The sequence below is a fragment of the Gallinula chloropus genome, assembly GCF_964237585.1.
Source record: "Gallinula chloropus genome assembly, chromosome: 7".
NCBI lineage: Eukaryota > Metazoa > Chordata > Aves > Gruiformes > Rallidae > Gallinula > Gallinula chloropus.
Genome location: NC_140092.1, coordinates 17200001 through 17219436, shown reverse-complemented (window position 1 = coordinate 17219436; position 19436 = coordinate 17200001). Strand labels below are relative to the sequence as shown.

At 42.2% G+C, this 19436-nt stretch overlaps 1 protein-coding gene across 1 annotated transcript; it reads right to left on the bottom strand.

Annotated features, from left to right (window-relative positions):
- Positions 1 to 1012: 1012 nt before the first annotated feature.
- OCIAD1 (OCIA domain containing 1) lies at positions 1013 to 17429 on the bottom strand. Its single transcript, XM_084267014.1, has 8 exons — positions 17369 to 17429; positions 16501 to 16585; positions 12670 to 12723; positions 12167 to 12214; positions 8071 to 8200; positions 5743 to 5948; positions 4222 to 4371; positions 1013 to 1458 (listed from the first exon to the last, which is right to left on the bottom strand). Exons 1-8 carry the CDS (start codon positions 17417 to 17419, stop codon positions 1421 to 1423), a joined length of 762 nt encoding a protein of 253 aa, XP_084123140.1. The 5' UTR covers positions 17420 to 17429; the 3' UTR covers positions 1013 to 1420.
- Positions 17430 to 19436: the final 2007 nt, after the last annotated feature.

The following is a 19436-nucleotide window of genomic DNA, read 5'->3' as shown; positions in this document are numbered from 1 at the left end:
CAAAGATGCCCCAAAACTTGTGCCTGGTGCTGGTGTCCAGTTCTTATATTAGCAAAGAAGCTGCTTGACATCTAAATCTGAGGCTGATCTGCATCCAAACCTGTGTGTGCTTAGCTGAACTAGCACAGACCCAAGGGAAGAGCCTGAAATGGTAATGAGATGAAACGGTCCCATTTCTTGCCTTGAGGTTGAAATCCAAACACACTTTGTTGAGGTCTACAAGCAGCAGGCAACCCAACTGCAGAAAGGAAAGGGATATTTATAGTGGTGTTGTCTCACTTAAGAGATTACAGAGCCCTTCTGCTGACTGCAAGTCAGAAAGAACGTTGCAAGCAAAGCCCTACTATGAAGGGTTTGATCCATGGCCAACAGCCAAGGGACAGAGCTGGCTGAGCATCCTGCAGCGCATACGGATTGAACGAGTGGGCCACCAACTGAAGGGCCCAGCCCAGGGAAACCACAGCAGTGTTCCAGTTTCCAACAAACAGTGGACAAGTCAGGATTTCTTCTCGAATCTCAGGAAAGCAAGAAAGTTGTGGGTTCAGTTTAGAATAATCCACAGGATTTCCTCAGGCTTCTGCAAATCCACTTTCATTCAGCTCACCACATCACTTCTCAGTGCAGGTGTGTCCCAAACAACTGCAGTGGAAGGCACCCCTGGAAGAGTCTGGCTGTCTACTTACTTTGGACTCTGAACACGCCTGCTGATTTGGGGGAAGACAAAACATCCTGGACCAGGATTCCTGGTAGAGCTTTATCAGTGCTTGAAGAGCTGAGGCATGTTTACTCAGCTCTCTGCAGTGGTATGTGTTAGTAACAACTGACTTGAAGACAGTGCTATTGGCACCTTTAAAAAATAAGCAGCAGCACGGACAACTAGAAGAGTTTTAAGAAATGGTGAAAGCAGTTTTGCCCCAAACAGCTGACAGCATGATTCCAAACAATGCTAACCAAACAGGACAACAGCTTGAGGCTTCCAGCATAGGCCCTTCAGACAAAACAAACTCAGAGGCAAGTTCTACAGGTAACTTTTAATGCAAGTCTTGACATTCTGAGAAGATTCTGATATTTTCCCTTCCCAATACACATAATTGCATTTATTTACGCATGATTTTTTCCTTTTGCTAAACAGAGTAGTTACCCTTTTCATTCTTAAAGAGCAGCACAAAGTGTTTATAGTCATGACACCTCACAACAGCCTCACTGCCATTTACACCAAAAAGAAAAAAAATAAGAAAAAAAAAATCAAGCTTAATCACTTTGGGGGTTTTTTAATCTTTTTGCAAGTCTGGATTTTTTCCTCATTTAGTAATAGCTGTGCCTGGCTGAACACACCACAAGTGCAAACACTCCTGAGTACCCTACGTGAAGTTCAAGTTAGCTGATGGGAGATAACGCTCTTCAGTTCTTCATCCAGCTCTTACTCGTCCCAGGTATCTCCATATTTATTTACTTTAACTAGAGAAAAGAAGAACAAGTAGTCACACATGACATAATTTAGCTGCAAACATTTCCCTGACAGTGCAGAACAGTATGATGAAATGCATTCCTGAAAGTGAGGAGAGCATCAGTCACAGCACAACAGATGTCTAATTAAAACTACTTATGAATAAATGGGGAGGAGAGTTTGTTAATCATTACTCTTTAGTGAATTAATATTCAGTCAAGAGCCCTCCTGTGCCGAGTCCTGCTCTACAGAGTTTGTACTTACTTTTAAGCACATGGAACACGTGGATGAAACAAAGACAATTGGAGGAAACAGGCAAGGAATGTTACAGTAAATAACGTGGCTACATAATCTGGTTATGTGCACCGCTGGATGCATTCAGGACAGTTACAAACATGTTCAAAGACAAACAAAACCCAGTAATCCCTACTAGGGAACTACTCAGCCATTACGATTTGGCAGGTTCCTTTAGTGTGGAAATGAGTCAGTAAAAATCCCAAACCAACAGGGTCTGGTCTGAAAGGAGTTAGGCAGAAGTATGTCGTGTGTATGTAAGCCAGGAGCAGAAGGTGAAAAGATGCTTGATGATCTCCTAGAGGTGAGCTGCGGGGCGCTCGGTAACTGGCAGGGTACAGGATGGATCTGTGCGATCTGCCTGACACCACGGAATGCTGACACTGGTCAGACACCCCTTTATGAATCTACTTGCCTGTTAATTACTAAGCCCACTGTTTATTAACACAAATCTGCAGTGTAAGAGGGGCAGAATGCATCATCCTTGTGTCAGTGCGATGTCAGCAAACTTGGCATCATGCACCCACACATCTCTTTAAGCTGGCTGATGTTGCAGTGAGGCACAGGGAGAAGCTCTCTCATGATTTCCACTGCTCCTGGCAGTGGAAAGGAGGAGCAGGCTGCTTCTCACTGCCGGGAGAATGCTGCAAACGCACGGGTCTGTACGGCTATGTGCGGAGAAGGCACTGCCACAGGGAAGTCAGGGAGTGCTCAGAACTGCTTTAAACACGGGCTGTTTTCCCTTATGTTCTTGCAACAGAGGGCAGAAACCACTGGCTCCTATTTGCTAGTCCAGTTCCTATGACACAGGGCTAAGAGGACAGAGGGGTAGTGACTCAGGACGTGTGAGCAGGTGTATAACAAGTAACGTGGCCGGTGTGACACAAGAAGCTACACTGTATCTTAGCTCACAACATCAGTAGAACCCCTGAGCTGTAGATCTAAACGTGCTTCCACCTGTAAAACTCTTGTGAACTTCTGTACTCCCTCCTCACTCTTTTTTCCTAAGACTACAGAGATACTCGTAGGAGTATATTTATAAATCTCAGGAACTGCTCGGCATAGGCCTGTTCTCAAAGCCTGAGCAGAGCCAACAAATGCAACATGGAAACATAACAGCAGAATGCAGTATCTGACCAATATTTTATAGAGGTCTTTTATGGATCTCAAATAACTAAAACTAAAATAATGGATGCATATCCTCATTTCACAGACACAAGATTTGCCATGGAACATGGCAAGCTCTGCAGAACATTGCTTACAGTTTCTGTGTATGGTTTTCAAGTGACATGTCTAGGCTTGCTACCTATGGAGAAGTATTTTGAAGAAGAAATGTGTCAATCAAGGAAGTGTCACCCAATGGAATTTCAAAGCAATCTGAAATTAGAGCTTCAGTAATTTTTAATGTCTCATTTGGCATTGTCACGTGATGAAAGAAACAGGCTTCCATCTCTGAAGTAGCAGATTTAAATCGTTACCTGACAATCGTTTGTAATTTTTACTTCAGGAGCAGGTAGATCTGCCCATAGAGGAGCTGAAGCAAGTATTCACAGGCATGAAACAAACTGATGCTCTTGGACATGAGTATTCCAAAGCTTCCTGTACTGCTTCAGACCCTTCTGCGTGAGTGCACGTTGCTGTGCAGGTAACTGCCTGTTAGGCCTGACAGGAAAAGCTAATGTCTCCTACAAACCTTGTTGCAACGTGTCTGAGGAGCCTGGACCCTGCACCCAAACCCAACCTATTCAGGCTGACCAGTCCCACGGCGTGTGAGATGGTCAGACATCCCCCTTGCTGACATCACTTTCACAGCTGTCACAGCTCTAGAGCAAGTGATCCTGGGTCGCTCCTGCATCTCCTCTTCAGAAAACAGAGTCAAAAAGCTGTCAAATGGCATCCTCCTCTCCAGGACGTGGCATTCTTGTGTGGCTGTGTAAAGTTTTGTTTTTCCCTCTGAAAACAAGTCTCAGTATTGCTGCCAAACACCACTTCCTTCCTTTGAGTTTTAATGCAGAAAAAGAACCTCTACGAACAATGCCTCTATAGAAATCCTCCAATTCCACATGAAACAATTCATAAAAATAAATCCCCCCCTCCAAAACCATCCACCATGTGCTCTGAGAGAACAATGCTATCTAAAGCTACACCCCCTTCCATAGCTAAAGCTCCGCTGCAGAGCTCAGAGAACTCTTTGTTGAAAGAGACTGTTCCATGTATTACATAAACCAAAAGTTATGAGATTTTCAGTCTGGCACCAAGCAATATAGCTGGAGAAGAGGGATTCTAATTTGTTATTGGAAAACTCAGTATTTTTTTGGAAAAAAAACCCAACCTGAAACATGAGACTACAGACCACATCATCTGCAGATACTGTAGATTGATTTTAGAAATAATTGCTCAAAGGGTAAGCAGAATCAAGCTGTGTAACTTTACTGCCTGTGTTGGAATTCAGTATGTATTTCTGTAAATCAGGATATTACCTTCCTTAACGGGCTTTTCCTGTGAAAACTTGCTTGGAGTTTCTGCCTTTGGTGGTCTCATGACCTCGTACGTCTCCCTGTGTTTATTCCTCAATTCCTCATATGTGACTCCTTTTTTTTTACGAGTTTCTTCTGGAATTGGAAGAGGGTCTGAAAACAAAGCAAAGGCTGAATACTAGAAATGGCATCACACACCAAAGCTGGGCTACAAACCTATTCTCGAATGCCAGTTAATTACAGCTCAATCCCAGCTGAAAAGGAGCAGGACAGCTGCAATCCTAAATGTGACAGAGAATGTACATGGTCTTTAACTGATCCATTCCTTTTATCCTTTTCATTCTGTCAAACTGCTTTGGAAGATTGGCAGTTAACTCCTTTTCTTCATTTTACCCAATGGAAACCCTAACAACCATGTGCTGCTGATGGATACAATCAAGTAACTCTGGTCACCTTATGTAAGATTTAGGACAGCCATACATTCCATGTATTCATAATTTCAGAGAAGCTCAAGGGTTTGTGTTTAGGCTTTAAATTCTGCTTTCAAAGAATTCGCACTGCATCCATCCCATGTCATCTGCTAAACACTGTATCCTTCTATCTAGATTTATAATACTGACTCTTGGTTTATAGAACCAAGAGTTACTGTGGTTCTACTGGCAGTTGTGGTGAAGCGTAATTGCAATTTCCCTGACATATTTACATCTGATACTTTTATAAAACTGAAACTGAGTTGCAAGAAAGGGCTTTTTTTTGGTGAAATCAACCCTTTTCCATAAAGGAGTTGAGAAATCCAAACTAATTCGAAGTACAAAACTCTGCATTTGACAGAAACTTCCTCCTTTGTGTGCCAGAGACCTGAATTCAGCAACGTGTGTTTCCCCTGCAATAGCTGAGGACGGAGTTCACACTGGAAGGAAGGGAACAGCTGCCCAGAGCAGTACTCACAAACCATTTTACTTCTCCGTGAGAAAATCAGCTGTTGCTGGACAGAACACAATATGCATTCAGTTCTCAGAAGATTTCAACGCTTGCCACATGATAAAAACACAGTCCCATGCACTGAATGATGGTAGTGTACAGTTACATTGCTGCTGCTGGGGAAAATGAAGTAGCCTCAGAAGGGCTAGTGGACAAACGGACAGACGGTGACAGGGTGACATGTCCGCTGCTGTTTCAATCAAAAAGAACTTCCAACTTAGCCACAGGTTTTTGGCAGGTTTAGTTCATAACATTGAACCTTCTAAGTTATTTTACAATCTTTACTTGCAATTAGAGCTACAAAACATGAACCCCCCCACCCCAACCCTGAATTTATTTTACAGTTCGACTACAGAACAACACATCTATTTGCCTTCCGTGTAACAATTCTGGGAACATCAAGCTGTTTCATTCAAAACCACCACAGGGTACTACTGCCTGTGTTCCCAGGGGATGAAAATCCATCATTTGCTGAGAGAGGTATCCAAGAGAAACACGAGAGTCATTGTACCACGAACTGATCAACGTTCAGACAAAACACACCTTGAGCAGTGTAATCCGTAATGCCTGAAGGTGCAGACTCGTTCAGGGATGCGCTGAAGGGAACGGGCTCATAGCTTGAGAGGCCTCTCTCTGTTGAGCTATAATCATCTGAGTAGCTAGAAGAAGGGGGGAAGCCAGCTCTTGGAGAAGGTTCAGCAAACGACTGGGAAGGCATGTCTGAAAATTCAGATTTCCGACTGGAACGGCTGGAAAATAATAGAATTAAGTATTTAAATACAGAAATGCTGGAGTTAAAATGGAACTGTAAAAGTAACAGCAGGTGTAGGTCAAGAAAAGGCTTATTTTAAATGGCTTTGTTTCCAACATGAATTATCACCTTAGAAAAAAAAAGGTCTTTTGTGTGTGTTTTGGTTTGGTTTTATCCTTTATATTGTGAAGACCTATACAGCCCCTTCCCCACACTCTTCCCTTCCTCTGAGAAGACAGAAGAGACAAAGTATTTTGCACTGTACGAGACAAAATGACAATCCCTTCCCCCAGGGAATCTTCAGACAGAAAAAACATCAGACACAGACAGCCCAGGGTTTGCTTAGGGAACCAGTGGCAGCACCAACTATAGTTATTTTAAAGGCTTTTTAGGGAGAATTTGCAATTTAAACCCCTCTGCCATTAGAAGCTGCTGTAATTGAGCAGCACTGACTAGCAGGAGGATGAAGAGCTACGTTGGGGAAAGTCCGTTACTACTTAATGGACTTTTATTGAGCTGGCTAAATTCAGCAGGCACGGTAACAACGTTTCTCATAAGACAGAAAGTAAGATACCATAAAGAATATTCTGGAAACTGATGCCTGATATTCTAAAGCATTTGCTACATACTCAGAATGACCCTGCCAACCACTACACAACACATCTCTTTATCAAAAACACCCCCACTCAGTGCCACTCCAATGTTTATTCATTTTTACTTTAAATTTCTGCTAACCTGCACTTCTAGTGTCACATGAAAAACATCTGCAATTCGTCTTTGTTTTATTGTCATAACAAACATACTGAGTTAAGCCCTTATACTGCCTCAGTGCTGCGTTTAAAGTGATGCAAACACAGCGTTAACCAGCTGCCTCATCTTTTAGCTCCCTACCTCTTTTTAACTGAAAATGAGAATTACTAAAAGACATTAATTAGTAGATGTACAATGACCATGAAGATATACTGATTCCTGCTGCTGGCTTGAAGAGAGTAACACTACAGACAGTAATGCAGTTGGAATGAAATTAAATAAATCATTCAACCAGGGGAAAAAAAAAAGAGGAATTTAGCACTTAGAAAACAAACTTTTACAGGTACAAAGGAATGGGCCATTAAAGGTTTAAGGATCTTATTGGTGCTGCAGATGATGGAATTAAACAGGTCCTCACCTAGAGTAAACACAGTTAATGACCGTGACAATTTCTTATTAGAAACTGGAGTGGGGTGAAGGGACAAGTCCAGCTCCAATTCAGCTGAGTTTATACAGCGAATGTATAAACTGGTAATTCCTGCAACAAAGTTTGATGCCACTGCACTGGAAACATTTCAGAATAAAGGTAAATCTTGCAGACAAAACAGTCATAAATGTGAATTTCTAAGAATTCAATCAAGTCCTTTATAAACATCTGACAGATCTTAGCACATACACAGCAGAACTCATTATCCAAACACTATTCTTCCAGCTTTGAATCAAGGCTTTAAGGAGGATACTCTGAAAGTAGTTTGCAATTAAAACCCACTTGAGGTAGAAAACATTTTGGAACAAAACAGGAAATAGTTTTAAGAACCTGATGAGTTTCTCATATGTACAGCATAATGCTCTTACAGATGTAAAGGATTTAAACAAACAGCACTAAGTTTGACCACCATGCTTCTTCCTGCGCTGATATTGTTTACTGAGCTCTTTCCTTTGATAAACACTGAAATCATTTCCACCCTCTTCCTACTTCCATCAAACTAAACCATGGGAAAACTTCCAGAACGTAACACTTTTATTTTGCTTAACTTAGTTTACTTCTCAACTAAGGAGGCAACATTTGCTGTCACACTACTGTAAGTAAATTCCATGGGAAAACATAACTTTGTTTACAAGGAATACATTTTGCTAAGTAAAATGTTTCTTTTTCTACTCAGCTCTATGTAAAGAGCTCAAAATGTGGATTTTATGGCTGGCCAAGTGATAAGACACACAGCTCCCTGAAAGTGGCACGTCTGGGGCACTACAGCAACGGGGGAAAGCGCAGCTCTGAACGTCTCTGAAAGCTCCAAAAGTAGCCTTAAGTGTGTAAAATGTCCCATAGGAGAGTAAGCTTGAAATTTAAGAGAGAATTAAATTCTTACTTATGTGAACTATGTCTCTGAGCTTGTCGTAGAACATCTCCTATGGGGGAATCCTTCAGTTTCTTAAACTTCTCGGTACAGATTGGCAAGTAGGAGATCTTTCCAGCCAGGTAGCCACACATTCCAGCAACTTTTGTAAAAGAAAGAGAAAAAAAAAAAAAAAAAAAAGAGAGACTGTTTTATATGCTGTATCTTAACATTCAACATAGTTTTAAAATCATTTCAAGTCAATTATACAGTATCTGGAATTAAAAAAAATATATTTATGTCTAAACAAAACCACACTGTGATCCTCTCCCTGCTGCTTTTGCAGACAATGGGTGCTAAAAACAAATGCCACAGCTGAAGAGAGACACAGAGCAATGATTCAGAACATGGCATGCACTCAGAGGATTTCAGCTAGTACTTGATGAACGAAAGGTGGCATGGAAAGGAAAATAATTAAAAGCAAGTTTTTCCCAAGATTCAGAAATAACAATTAACTATCAAAGATGATAAAACCAGTCAGGAATAAACAGAAGCAGTAAATCCTGCTAATTTAATCCATCACAAATGTCAGATCTTGAAAAGGCTTTCACCAGTATGAAGAGAAGATAACTTAGGATCAGGCTTGGTATCTTCTGAAGAGGATTCTATGCTACGGTTGCCAGAGGGCAAACAACTGAATTAGCTGAACCCTTCCAATCACCAGGCAAAGGCTTTCAGCTTTGTGTATGTGTTGCTTTCATCTGCTAGACATATGGACATATGGATAAATGATCATGGTAACTCTTTCTGGGCTTAAAACTGATGATTTCCATCAACTGGCTCCTTCAAGTTGAGTGAGTGAGTCAAACAGAGCATGAAGCTGCTCAAAGGATTCAATGGCAATTAATGTAAGTTTTGCAGTTGACTTTGTAGGAGAAAAGGACTAGAACCTTCTTCCACATGCAGTAAGTATTTTCTAAATGCAAAGAAAGACTACAGACTCTCACAGAATCACAGACTCATTTGGGTTGGAAGGGACCTTAGAGACCCAAAGTTCTGACCCCCTGCCATGGGCAGGGACACCCTCCACTGGACCAGGCTGCCCAAAGCCCCATCCAACTCTCAGTCATCTTTACGCCAGGAAAGAGTGAATTACCATTAGCATTAACCCTCTCAGGTCCTCATGCTGTAGATTACATCACCTGGGAACCAATGTAAAAGGGGACTTCTCCCTACCCTGCTGCACTGGTAGGTACTGGAACTGTCACTCCTATTCTAATGTCTGTATTTTCAAAATGAGGTTAAAAATCCTTTTCCAAGGGAAGAGAGAACAGCCACAACTCTAAGTGAGGTTTACAAATGAGAAATGTAATGGTTCACGTGTTCAGCAGGTCAAAAAAAATTTGGGAGGACACCTCAAATATTATATATATACACAAAGGGAAATATTGTGAGCTCCTAAAAGGAAAACTGGCCCAGTAAGAACTAAAACGGAATATTCAGCAAAATTAAAGCAAGGTAGAATAAAGGTGATTTTTCTCCAGCATAATTTACTAAGATAAAATCCCCTTTTCTTGATGCTTTCCACTCAAGAAAAGTGGAAGCATCTCCCTGGAAAATGCTTCACACAAATAAATTCTTGGCTAAAATATCTGGTTTCTCTTACAATGGAGCTGACAGCCAGATGGTCCACCTTTTTGAAGTCAGCACAGTACATCAGGTACTGTTGCTTTCTGCTTCTTCAGTATTCACTGTGACAAGACCTTAGAGAAGCTGCTCAGAGAGAGATAGAAGAGGCCAGGTCCCACTGCAGGCTAACGTGAGCCAGGTAGGCCGTAGGGGTCTTACCCTGCTTTGCCAAAGAGGGACAGAGGACCAACAGATCTATGTTGAAGGGGATGCTGCCGATGTAGTGTATCAGTCTTGACTAACTAGAAGTTCAATTAAACTTGTCTGAGTGCCCAGAAGACTACTGAGAAAAGTTATGAGTAATTCCTACAGGCACATCACCATCCTGGAATCTGAAAATTCCTATCCAGAAATGCAATGTCTCTCAACTTCCAGATAAAGCCAGGGAAAGATGCAAGGTGGGGATTAAAAAAATCCTGACTCAACTACATTAGTCAGACATAAAAGACCAAGTACTGTAACCAGACACAGATACTCTTCAGAAGAAGAGCCCATCCATCACAAATGACACACACCCTTATCAAACACAGACATCTATTATAATCAATAGATGCAGAAGCAGTGTGCTCAGATCAGTGACACCGGAAAAGCAAGAGCTCTCTGTCTTACTGTTGTTCCACATCAGCTTGCTATGAGCTAGCAGCAGGGCCTGGAATTGCACATGCTCTTCTTTCAAAACCCACAGAGAGGAAACAAACGCAAAACCAGCAAAAAAAAATATCCCAAACCAAAGCAAAAACAACAATAAAAAAACCCAACCAAAACCCACCACCAAAACACAACTGCACGGCTTCCTTTATTCAGATTTCATTTCAGGAGGAAGCTGAAGTTAAATTATGAGACATAATTTGGACCTGTAAACTATGACCCTGGCAACAGTTCTCAGGAAGATCCTGTAGACAGTAGGGGCATCTGACCTAAACAATATAAGGATGAAACAAAAACTGCTTAACTCAGACCTTTTACACTCCAACTAAGTCCCAGAAAAATCCCCCTATTTAAAAGGCACATAAATCACACACAGTCACCTTCTGGAAAACAACCAACCACACACAGGTTATGGAAAATTCTTCCACTACAAAATGAAAGTCCAGATGCCTACCACTGCACATTGAAAAAGGGAAGCCAGACATCAAGGATATAAGCCAAAGTAACATCAAGAATAGTTGGTGCAGTCCAGCTGCTCCTTAATTTTTCACTTGCTTTCAAAACTTAGCTCCAGTAAAGAGGAGAAACATAGCTCTCAACTTGGAAATGTGTGGGAGATATCATGGAAATAGTAACTCTGTTCTTTATTAGGAATGTCTGTTATGACTTTGGTGTTCAAAGAAAGCAAGCAGAATGTAGCATAAACAAATGGCAGCCCTGGTCTCTCACATTCATTTATCTGCTTAAGCAACACTTCCTTCATCACAAATCACGGGGTTACCCTCTTCCCACTGAAGTAAACTGTGAGAGTAACGGGCTGTATCTGGCCAGATTGGCATGATGGCAACTTCCTGTTTTACTGTCATGCATTTCATTGAAAAGGTTAATTTATATTTGATTATACTTAATCCAGAACCATTCATGTGAAATTGCTGTTTTCCTACAATTGTACATACATAATGTCCAGGAAAAAAAGGCACTAGAATAGCCTGAATGGGACAAGTGAGACGCATTAATAAAGACCTTCGAGTTCGGAAGGGAGGGGTGGGTGTACTCTGGCCGAGTGAAGTGAGCTTGTGCAGTATCTATGTTCAGTGTTTTTATCTTAAATCCTTACACTACGTTTCTCAAGTGTATTTCAAATCTTACCATTTTATGGAAAGCCTGTAGACAAAGCTTGTCCAAAACGTGCTGCATAGCTTCAAAGATAGTGAATAAACTAAATGCTCCACCTCTTGACATCGCATAGGTTCTCGCAGTGTGAGATGTTGTAGTTAAGAAACACAGCTAAAAAGATTGCTGATCTGCTCTCTGGTGACCAGCAACACAACACAAGGAACAAGGAAATGGAACGATGCTGTGTCAGGCTAAGTTCAGATTAGACATTAAGAGAAGTTCTTCACTGAGAGTGTGGCCAGTCACTGGAACAGGCTCCCCAGGGCAGTGGCCATGGCACTGAGCCTGCCTCTCGAGTTCAAGGAGTGTCTGGACAGTGTTCTTAGTCATATGGCTTAGTTTTAGGTAGTCCTGCAAGGACAGTCCTAGGGAACCTGCTTTGGCAGGGGTGTTGGACTTGATGATCTCTGAAGGTCCTTTCCAACCCCTACAGTTCTGTGAATCTGTGAGAGAAGCAAGGAAATGGACTTGACAATCCCCACGGTCCCTTCCAACTGGCAATAGCCTACGATTCTAGAATCCTACAGAGTGGGGTCACATGGGATTACATCTGTGTAACACACCCCAGAACCTAAGGCATGAATGCAAGCTGAATTTTTATGTAGCTTTTACTTACATGCAAGTTTTGTAAAAGAGCCAAATCTTGAGCTATCTCTCAGAACACCTGAAAACAAGGATCAAAGTAATTAGTAATAAGTTATTAAGAATTAAGCTGAAAAACATCAACTGTAGGTATGTTTGTAGGTCAGTCTGTAGGTACGTTTATAGGTGGCAGGTTACTCCTTCACAATTAATGTTGAAAAAAGTCAAGAAAACCTAAGATCTGAATTCCCCATGAAATTATAAAGGTCTAAGAATTACCTTGCTAGCCATGTCACACACAGTATTACTACACACTACAGAGTATCTTGTTTCATAATTGCTGAGATACTGAATTTGTCAAACAACATAAAATGAACATTGCATCCTTTAGTTTTAGGAACTGCAAGTCATGTAGTTGAGCAGCCTGGACTTCTACAAGTATATTAGACATTATGTTATTGTGACAACTTCATTAACAAAAGAAGTATATTTCATCTGAGCAAACCCAAATTAACCCAAAGTATGTTTTCACTTTACCTTTCCGGATTAAGAAAGTAGTAGCAAGCATGCTCGCTGCAGCCAATGGCAAAGCTGTGAAGAAGAGGAGAAGTTCTTTAAAATATGATTTTCACTATTTTCAGACACATTTAACAAAACATGCAATAGAATGATAGAGCTGCTAGGCCTTACTAAGCTCATTTGTATAAGAATATAACAAACAAACTGTATATAACTTATATAACATTCTCAATTGTAGTTCCTGACCTACTACAGATTATGTAGTACTGGTTAATGAGTCATCCTCTCTTCATTAGACTCCATGCTTCAGAAAATACAAAAGCCAATGACAGATGGGATAAAACCCTAAGGACAAGACTCCAGGTCTAGCTACAACTGCTACGACATCAAGATGCCAAACTTCAAACCAGAGAAGCACCCGCAGTTCTTCAGGCCAGAAGGCAGTTACACAGAGACCAGCATTTCAAAAAATGTTTGATAACCAACTGTCTTGTTTGTTTGTTTGTTTGTTTTTTAAACATAAGAACTTTTTCCAAAGTCTAACTCTTACAGAGATAGACTGATTAAAATTACCCCATTTTAATCAAACTACATTGATTAAGGTTAGGTAACATGTTTTATTCACCAACAAATTAAAGAACGGGGCAGCTTTTCCTGCAGCTTATAGATCAATCTATACAACTCAAGAATAGGGTCAGGAACACAGAGATGACAAACATCAACAGCATTACTGCTTATCACAATCAGCTTGAAAGTTCATGTTGATTTTTATCACATTAAAAGAATTCCAGTGGCAGGGAGCATTTGAAGATGGCAAAAGCCCAAAGGACTGTTTATTTCAAGCAGTGATACTTAGGATACTGGAAAGATTAACTTTGAAACTATTCATAAAGCCCACCACACCTACACAAGATAAAATGACATGGAAATAACAAACATGACAGAAGACTAAAGTTAATTACATTAAAGATTTTGCTGTGCCATAACTACATTATGTTTTAAGCAAGTCTGAAAACGTAGATGTCGCAAAAAGGCTCGGTGACTTTATCTGCAGGAGAAATTTCTGCAACAGCACGAGATGTTTATAGTGTTTTGAGGCACACAACATGCTAATTAAGTCCCTATTTGAAGGGAAACTATATTTTTTAGAACTTGGACAGCATGGTATTAACAGTTTATTCCTTCTCGAATTCTGATGGGTCTAAACTAAGTAAAGAGTCCAACCAGCATTTTAGGGTGAATATGACTGGATGTCACTTCTTAAAAACAAAAGCACTGGCTCCTTGGTTCACAAACAAGATCACAGTAACACTACTAAATGGAGACTAAAATTTTTCAATCAATTAAAAGATTAAAACCCTGATCTTTTTAAAGATTCAACATTTTCCAAAATCCAAGTTCTACTTTTTCTGAGATACAGAATGGTTGTGCAGATTTGAAGGTAAATTGTAAGACACCCCCCCCCCCCAAAACACACAAAGAAAAAAGAGGATATTAAAGAAAGTTAAAAAAAAAAGCCAAAAGAACTTATTACAGAAGACTTCAGTCTAACCCTTAGAGGTTTGAAATGATTTACAGGCCCAACACAAATATGCAGGATACTAAAGACAGGTTATGCACTTTAGTGGCAACAGCTGCTGGTATGTGAGCATACCTAAAACAGTAACGAGAAATAAAGAATAACGGGGAAATGAAAATCTGGTTCATAGATAAAAATTACTATGAATAATTATTTAAGTGTAGAAAAGAAAACCAAAAGCAGCTTAATAAACCAGGCAATATCAATAGATTTCACTGCTATGGGCAAAAAATACTTTTTCTGCTTCAGGAACACAATAAATCCTGTGAAAAATAATGGAAGGCTGATATATGAACAGCACGTAACTAAAGCTGTAATATACCCTACTCAAACCGGTTTTAAAAGGAAAAAGCCAAATCAATCTGGTTTGATGTTGTCAGTGATATTAAAATTCTGAAGGATAAAACTGTAAATTGTAATGTGAATTTTTACAGTATTAAAATTTACATTATATGGTAATGTGATTAAAAATAGGTAGTACCAGCACGCAAAGCATCTATTAAACTGAATGATGAAATGACCAGTGAGCATTTCTGAAATAGAAGCTTTCAATAGAAACTCCTGCAAGGCAGAGAGGATGTGTAAGAACTGGTAAAAATCTGCTACAGCTTGACATTTGAATAAACAAACAGAAAACATACAAGATTATAGTAGTGTCTGTGAGTAGCAAGGACTGATACAGTAAGAAGTGAGACTGTCAGGGCAGTTGCAGAGGCAGCCCACCACTCCTGCAAAGGGGCACTAAAATCTCATGTCTTTAACAGAACAAATACAAGCACCTAGGTACATGTAACAGAGAGCTATGAAACATAGACAGGAGACCAGTGACAGGCTTTAGGCTCTCCCAGTGAGATAACAGCACAGTATATAACTCCTGGGGAAAAAAAAAATAAATTAAATCTCTCAATTACTGTTGTAGCTCCCTAAGGTGAAATTACTGAAGAAACTAATTTGGAGCATCTCAACAACAGCTTCACGTTGTTTCTTCAGCTTCTGTATAAGGATGAACAGGACAGTAAATTACATTGCCAATCAAGAACTCACAGAAGAACAACTCAAGAAGAACAAATAACTCCCTCCCCTCTTGTCTTCTTGGAGAAAGATTATCAATAAACCATAATCAAACCTTATCATGCCACTAAGAAAATCATCTTACCACTAAGACTTTTAACTTATAAAAATATACAGAAAGTTGCTAGATTTTATCAAGCAAGGTGAAGGTTTCCAGGTACCTGAACTAAACTGGAAGAGGAGAATGCCAAAGCAATGGAGAAAGATAAAGCACACCTCTGAATCACAATGCCTCAGGCATCACCCCTCAAAGTACTGGCTGCTAGGAGAAATCAGAACCTCAGCGCCCTAAATTTAGCAATTCAGCTACTAAAATTCTTCATCTGTCCCAGTTTCTGCTAAACCACCTACCAGCATCAGGAGTAATCTGCTCGTGTGAGATCAAATAGTGGGGGCAGCAATCACACCGGGAAGCTTGGACAAACCTCCTGACCAGGTAAATAAAAACCAGGTGTGTCCTGAACCTTTGGATTGTATAAGCGGTGTTGGGAAGGAAGGCCATCAATTCTCAATGTTTTGTGAAAAAAACCAGCAAACCACACCAAAAAATCCCAACATAACCTTGATATTTCAAATAAACTAACATGACACAAAGTACCCTGTGAAAACACAAGAGTTCATTATTCCTGTGTCCCAGCAGTACAGAAATCACTCCTGACTGCAGAATTGTGCTTGACAATCTTAGATTTGCAGTGGAAATAAGACCAAACCTCTGGCCATGCAGACAGAAATTTTCTGAGCTGAGCAGCTACTTATCCATTGTTCTCTTTCCAAGTCTCCAGAAACATGGAAAGTAGGGCTTAAAAGCTAAACTAGTTTATTCCTGCATTCTAAAGATAACAACAAAAATTTACAGTAAAAAGGTAGTAATAACAACAACAAAAAAAAATTCAGGTATGTAAGTAAGTGAGAGGATCCATTAATTACATCAGTTATCAGAACTGTAATAGGCACATTCATTTAAAACATAAAGGGATCTTCTTATAAAGAATAACTCTTACAAAATTCCTATCCTGTAAACCCTTTTTAAGTTCCACATGGATCAACATTTACCAGGATGCAATTTCAGACCCTGTGAAGCTTCTTAATGAGCTGTTGTGACATAATGACCTGGGCCTTCCTTCCTTAATGCCTCAGATAACAGCCAAAACTCAGGATGGAAGAAAAGCAAACCAAATTTACCAGCAAACTGAACTTACCTCTATACCGGGCACTCTCTTCAGCACATTCCTTGAGGAGTCTTCTTTCCTCCTCTGTCGGCACATAAGGCTTAGGTACGTCCCTCTTTCATTAGGGGAAATAAATTAGAAAAGAATGAGCACAAGAAAGGGGTCTGGAGAGGGGATTTTTCAATTAAAAGCTCTAACTTCCACACTGTGTACCAGCTGTACTTGCACAAAGGTATACCTGAGGAGCCTTTCGTCTCTGAATGTCACATGAAACATCATTAAAATACCTGGTGCTTCTACAAAACACGTACAGGAGCTGAAAACATTTTGTGAGCACTCAAGTCCCAACTCAGTTCACTTTTCCCTCGGGAAAGCCTTGCAACCAGCCTTTCAAGTGGATGAATTCTGACAGCTCATGAAACCCCTTTTAAAAACATTCGCCAGAGCTTTAACGACACGAGCCGCGCGGGCCGTTCCCAGGCGCATACTCGGTGCGAGCTGCCCAGCCGCTTTGCCAGAGATCCCCACAAGGGATGCGTGCCCCTCTCCTGCCGTGAAAGGCGTGCGGCCAGGCGCCCCGCCAGATCGCCGGCCGGGAGAAGGGCAGGTGGGAGAAGGCCGCCGGTACCGGGACGAACACCTCCTACCAGGACCCACCCCCACGAGAGGCCGCCGGAAAGGCCTCAGAGGCACCGTCCCGCGGCTGGGCGGGCGGTCGGGGCGCTCGCGGCGGCGGCGGCAAAGAGCCGACAGGGATCTACCCCCTCCCCGGCCCCGGGCCCCGAGCCTGCCGCCTCGCCCTCAGCGGAAACAGCCCCAAGCCCCACCGGGCTCCCGCACGGCGCTCGCTCGGGAGAAACAACCCCACGGGAACGAGCCGCCGAGAGAACGACAGTACCTCGGCCGGGTCACCGACCTCCCCGCCACCGGGCCCCTGCCCGGCCTCCATGGCGGGGGAGGGCACTACGAACGGCCGCTGACCCGGAAGCCGACTCGGTGTCGTTCCCCGTGCGCATGCGTGGGGGCGGTGACGGAGGGGCAGCCGCTGGGGGCGCTCGGGTCCGCGCGGTGTCGTTAGGCCTCGGGGCTGGGCCGCAGCGTTACCCCTGCGCGGGAGCTCGGCGCAGGAGCCTCGCGGGTAGGCTGCGGGGGCCGCGGCGTTGCCAAAGGGCCGTTGCCGGCGACGTTGGGGTTGCGGCCCGGGGCCGTGTGTTTATTTGCGTGCAGCAGCGGCGCCTCCTCCCTGGGAGAGCGGAGCGAGGGCAGCGGAAGGGCTCGGAGTTAACGGCCGAGGCTGGGAGCGTTCGCCTCAGTCGAGCGCGCTTCCTTCCTGTGCTTTGTCTTGCTTCCTGCCTGCCTGGAGAATGCCACCCTCTGAGGCGCTTGGGAGCAGGCACCGCTTCAGAAGCCGTGGCTCCCTTTAGACCTGTTCCTAACGTGGCTGGCTTTGTTTGCGTGGCAGTAACCTGCACGCTGGCACTTCTTGGCTTCGTAACAGGCTTGGTTTTGGTAAACGGTAACAAAAAGCCTCTCTCTGTCCATGCCTGGCTCGAACACCAGCTGTGTTGCCAATGGCTGTGTTAATTGCTTGCTGAAGAGACGTGGCCAGAACTGGCTAAAATGAAAGGATGCCTGTTACTGAAAAAAAAGAGTTGATTCGAATCAGGACCAAGTAAAGGCCTGGCAGGCAACTGTCTGAACTTGAAAGCGGTAGGTAGAGGTTTGGTGGTTAGGATTATACAGATGTGGGAGATTGGAAGAAGTTGTGCTTGGCTCTAGTTAGTGCTATTAAGCTTTAAGCATTGACTTAAGCTGCCTTTCTATTAGAAATCAGGAAAATCTGAGGAAAAAATAAAGGTGGTTTTGGTGGTGCAATGTATGCTGTGGAGTTTTCTTGTAAACATTCAGTACTGCTGCTTGAATTTACCATATCCTGATCTGCCTCTGCTTGCCTGGAATGCACCACTCCCTTGCAGCCTTTCCTGGAGCAAGCCATTGTCTCTTCACCCTGGAATTCAAGCGGAGAGGCTTAAATTGCTACTGTTTGATGGCTGTACAAAAAAAGACCATGCCTGAAGATAGGAGATGGAAGGTTTTAGAGCTTGAAGGTGCCTGAAATTAGTAGGGAATGTGAATGTGAAATGGGGAGCATGCGAAGGACATAAAGCAGATGGACTAAGGAGTGTGTGTAAAGAAGTGGGTTTGGCTGCTGGAGTGTCTGGCTGCACTAATAAAGCTGCAGAGATGGCCAAGGATTGGATGATTGAAATAAGCTGGGAGGATAGAACCAGAAAATACCTAGTGTGGGGTTCCTTAGCTTTCATCAGACAATAAAGAAGTTCCTGATTTGCATGAGATGGCTCTGGCTGGCTATGTAGATTTCTTCCAATGTCCCTCTATCCCAACCCCCTGGGCCTGCCCTGATAAGGCACATTCCAGTACATGGACATCAATTATTATTTGGAAAGCAAAAGATGTTGGCTTCAGCAGCTCACAAAAGGTTTATTTATGGGACTGTAGCAGGCTCATGAAGACAAACTTATTTCATGCCTCTTTACACTTGCCTTTCAGCATATTGTAGGCAAATAGTATGATGGTTTGTTAAAGTATGTGGTTTTGTAGGGTAGGTCATGCCTATGGACTGCATCCTCTCTAAATGTGGAGCTTCAGTGGGGAAGAAATGGGTATCAGCCTCTGTCACTGAAGAAGAGTACAACTCGGAGCTGTTGTTTTTGCCTTTCTAAAATTAATAGTTTTCCATTCAGGTTCCTCACTTCACTATCGTGAAGTCCTTTAGACTTCCAACAGGAAAAAATAATTAATCAGGTAGCAAAACAGTGAGTTTACCATCCTTTCAAAAATCTTACCTAAGTACAATCTGCTTGTGAGATACTTAAAGGTGATTAAAAGTTTCACCTGGTTACAGCCATCCATTTTGTTCTTAGAACTGCAGTTGTAGGGTGGCG